General features: G+C 57.0%; 1 protein-coding gene across 1 annotated transcript; it reads right to left on the reverse strand.

Annotated features, from left to right (window-relative positions):
• Positions 1 to 1,817: 1,817 nt before the first annotated feature.
• LOC145934216 (uncharacterized) lies at positions 1,818 to 2,426 on the reverse strand. The gene has a single exon (XM_083034587.1). The coding sequence runs from the start codon at positions 2,424 to 2,426 to the stop codon at positions 1,818 to 1,820; it is 609 nt and encodes a 202-aa protein (XP_082890713.1).
• Positions 2,427 to 3,977: the final 1,551 nt, after the last annotated feature.

The raw sequence follows: 3,977 nt of genomic DNA on the forward strand, positions 1-3,977 counted from the left end.
ACGATACTGCGAGCAACACCCCGCCCCCCTCCATGACGGATTCCGTGATTGAGCGCATTCGTTTAATAGCGTCTATCGTGGAGCGCCCAATCCGGAACCCGTATTGATCTTCTTGTAAATCCGGGCCCTCCCGGGACAGATGCCAGACGAGGCGGTTGCAGACTATCCTTTCCAGGATTTTTCCCGCCTCGTCCAGCAAACATATCGGCCGGTATGCGGACGGCTGGTCCCGCGGCTTTCCCTGTTTGGGAAGAAGGACCAGGTTGGCCTTCTTCCACTCTGGGGGGAAGCGTCCTTCCATGAGGCATGAGGTGTACAGGTCCCTTATTTCCTCGTGGAGATTCTTGCTGGCCATGCGCCAGGTCTTACCTGGGATGCCATCAGGTCCGGGGGCCTTGGCGCTCTTTATCTTCCCGATGACATCCCTCAACTCCCCTCTCGATACGGGATCCTCCTCCTCGTTCCATTGGAAACCCCTCTCTGGGATCGGGTCATTTAGCCCATCTTCCATTACAGGGAAGAGGGTGTCGATGACCCTTTTAATGAAGAGGGGGTCCATGGTTTCTGTCATTGGGGACGCCGCCTGCTTGAGCTTACCCAAGACTAATCTGTAGGGGCGTCCCCAAGGATCCCTATCCAGAGAGGAGAGCAGCTCTCCCCAGGACCTGGCCTTGGCCCTCCTGATCTCCACTCGGAGTTGGTCTCTGAGAGACCTATACTCCGTCCATGCCTCTTCGCCTCCGCTTCTTTGACGGAGGCGGTATGCCCTCCGTTTAGCGCGGATTAGATTCCGCCGAAGCTCCGCTATCTGTTCCAACCACCAGTAGGCTTTCTTAGGTAGTCGGAACTTGGTCCTGGGCATGGAGGCTTCACAGGCAGCCTCCATAGTGCCCAGGATCCAGCGGAGCTTCCCCTCCAAATCCTCGGCGCCCTCTCTGGTCATGAGGGCGCCTTGGATGGACGCCATAAAGGCGTCGCTATCTAGTTTCCTGTGAGCCCATCGTTTCTGTTAGGACTCCTTGTCCTTGCGGCGGGCTCTGATCTCCCCGGGTATTGTGGCGACAGAGAAGGTCACGTACTCGTGATCTGACATTATCTCCTTCTCCGCCGCCACCCTCCAGGCACTAACGAGCCCGGACGCGAGAGGGTTAGGTTAGGTTAGGTCGACTATCGACCCCCCCCGCGCCCTGACGCATGTCTGCTGCGCCCCTGTGTTGATAATAATGAGACCAAAGTCCGCCGCCCAATCCAGGACTGTGTCCCCCCTCCGGTCCCGCCGCGGGGACCCCCAAACGCCTGACCATGCGTTGAAATCACCCGCGACGATTACCGGTGCCGGGGACAGGTGCCTGGTTGCCCTGCCCACCTTTCACAGCCTGCTGACATATGCCTGCAGGCTTAATTTCGGTGAAAGGTAGACAGAGGCAATTACGATGGGCCCCCAGGTTGCTACAACGAATCCCCTCCCTCGGGTATGTGTTACCATGGGAGGGGAGTTCGGGGCATCTCGCCAAACGATGGCTGCCACCCCATCCAGACTCGTTGCGGTCCTGGGGCCCTCCCGGAGATTATACGGCTCCGAGAGGATCCCCAGGCGGCAATCCTCCTGCGCCATTGTGTGCAGGAGGAGATCCTGGGCTGCCCTCGAGTGGTTCAGATTGGCCTGTATTACTTTACAGGTCATCTTCGTCACTCGAGAGCTTATCCGTCGCTTGTTCCGCCTCCATTTCGGAGGCGGAACCCTTTTTCTCCAAGTTCCTCTTGAGGCGGCGTCTCTTCCCGCCTCCACCTCCTACAGGGGCCTCCTCCGCGTCGGCCTATCTTCTCTCGGCCGGCAGCGGAGTTGGCGCCTTACTCGATGTTGAGGGGACGGGTGTTCTCGTCCCCTCTCTCATCTCCTCTCTTTTCACTCTCTCTGGGGGAGGTTGCTGGGCCCTCTTGCCGAGGGTATTTAGAGCAACTCCTCTCTTCCTTTTTTGGACCGAGGGGCATGACTTGCCTCCCAATCTATGGCCCGCAGGGAGGTTCCTGTCCTTACATATAGGACATTGGACCTTCTCCCTGCAGGCTTTGGCTTCATGATCCTCGGAGCCGCACCTGTAGCAGCAGTGGTTCCGATCTTCTTTGTTGGGGCACCTCTCCCGAACGTGGCCCCCCTCCAGGCATTTGTAGCACTGGAGGGGCCTGCTTTCGAGGAGTTGTGCCCCAACTGATGCCCACCCTATCTGAATTCTTTCCGCGGCCACGATCTTATTTGCCGCGGAGAGGGGACATCTGATCCACACTGTGGATACCCCATTTGGAGACATTCTCATGTCCCCGACTTTGATTTCCTCTTCTTCGCACCCCCCGGTCCTTGCCACTGACGTGGCTATCTCCCAGGGGGTGATGGAGCCCTCGAGGGCTCTGAGACGGATCTCCGCCATCTTGGTCGGACGATCCACCCTGACCCCCTCCTTTCCTCGGAGCGCTTGCCGCAGGCTAGAAGCCAATTTGTCGGCAAGCGCCCCATTCTTCTTTCCGGGAACCTCGAAGACGAGGGCCCCGGTCACTCCCCTCCTGATTTTCACCCCTTAGGTGATTCCGAGGGAGGCGAGGTTGACTTTCATTCTCGCCTCCCTCATCGTATCCTCATATTTGCCAGGGGGGCACGTGACAGTCACGGCTGCTGTCTTAGGTTCCCTCCTGGTCTTATCCCCCTTGTTTGATTGCGAGGGGGGAGTATTCCCCTTCGTTGCTGTGGTCTTCGAAGCGGCGGCTGCAGCTGCCGCCTTTGCTACCCTTTTTTCTTTTTGGGCAGCCTTGTGGCCCACTACTTGGGACCAAATCCCTTGTTGCCCCTCTAATTGGGCTGCAGCCGCTTGCCGCTGTGACTTGTCCTTAGCGGCTTGCGGCTGCTGCTTCCCCTTTGGGGCTTGTTGCTTCTGCTGCTGTTGTTGTTTCGGCTGCTGTTGCTGCTGTCCTTTCTCAGCAGCTCCTTTTTCCTTCCCCTTCTTTTCCGTGGGTTTGGTGATTGCACTCTTCCCCGGGTTTGCCGGGGCATTAAGTGTTGTCACCATTCCGCTGTTTTCCCTTCCTTTGCCCTTCCCCTTCTTCCTTCGGTCCCGGGAGTCTGGTCTGACCTGCGGTTGCTGTGGCAATGTACTGCCCAAGCCGCTCAGTCTCCCCCTCTTCCAGACGTCATGGCTCGTTTCTGGAGCCCCGAATCTCCTATCTAGAAGGCGTTCGATCACCCCTTCTATGGTTGCTATGAGCCTTTCCTGTTTTCCAGGTTCTCCTCTTACCTCCTGGACACTTGTCGCGTGTGGTAGCGGCTGGTGATTCGCTGGAGCGGTTGGAGATTCTCCTATTTCCCCATTCCTTTCCGTTTCCACCTCCATTACGTCTTCCCTTTCCCTGGAGGGGCCTGGGATCTCCCCACTTTGGCGTGGGAGCGAGATTCCCGGTCCCTCCCGAATAGGGAAGGTCTCCCTGCCCTCCGGCAGAAGTGAGGCTTCCTCCTTTCTCTCCTCTCTCCTATTCCTTTGTGGTTTTTCCCTCTGCGGTAGCGGTCTTTCTTCCTCTCCTTTTTTCATTTCTTGCCCTTCTTCCAATCGGTCTTCGGTCGGTATTTTGGATTTTTGCGCCTCCATGGCCCTTTTCAGCTTATTGTTGATCAGCTGTAGGGTCTCTATCTCATGACGCAGCTTATCCATCTCTCTCCTCATTTTAGCGAGCTGCTCGCTCACCGGGACATCCTCCGGATTTTGAGCTCGGATCGCTAAAGTGGTGGCTGCGGCACACATACTTGCCGCAGCCATCTTCGCCCCCTTGGTTAGTGTACCTTTCATTTATCCGGACTTGTCGGCAATTTTATAAAGAGTTGTCGCCTGTTCGGACGCTAAGACCTCCAGGTCTATGGTAGGCTTCTGCCTGTACACTTTCTCCAGGTCCTCAATCTCCTTAAGGAACTCTTTATACGGCTTGGTCATATCTGG

The sequence above is a fragment of the Prenolepis imparis genome, unplaced genomic scaffold (genome assembly GCF_030444845.1).
Source record: "Prenolepis imparis isolate NDT839.2.m4 unplaced genomic scaffold, iyPreImpa1.0 SCAF_3, whole genome shotgun sequence".
NCBI lineage: Eukaryota > Metazoa > Arthropoda > Insecta > Hymenoptera > Formicidae > Prenolepis > Prenolepis imparis.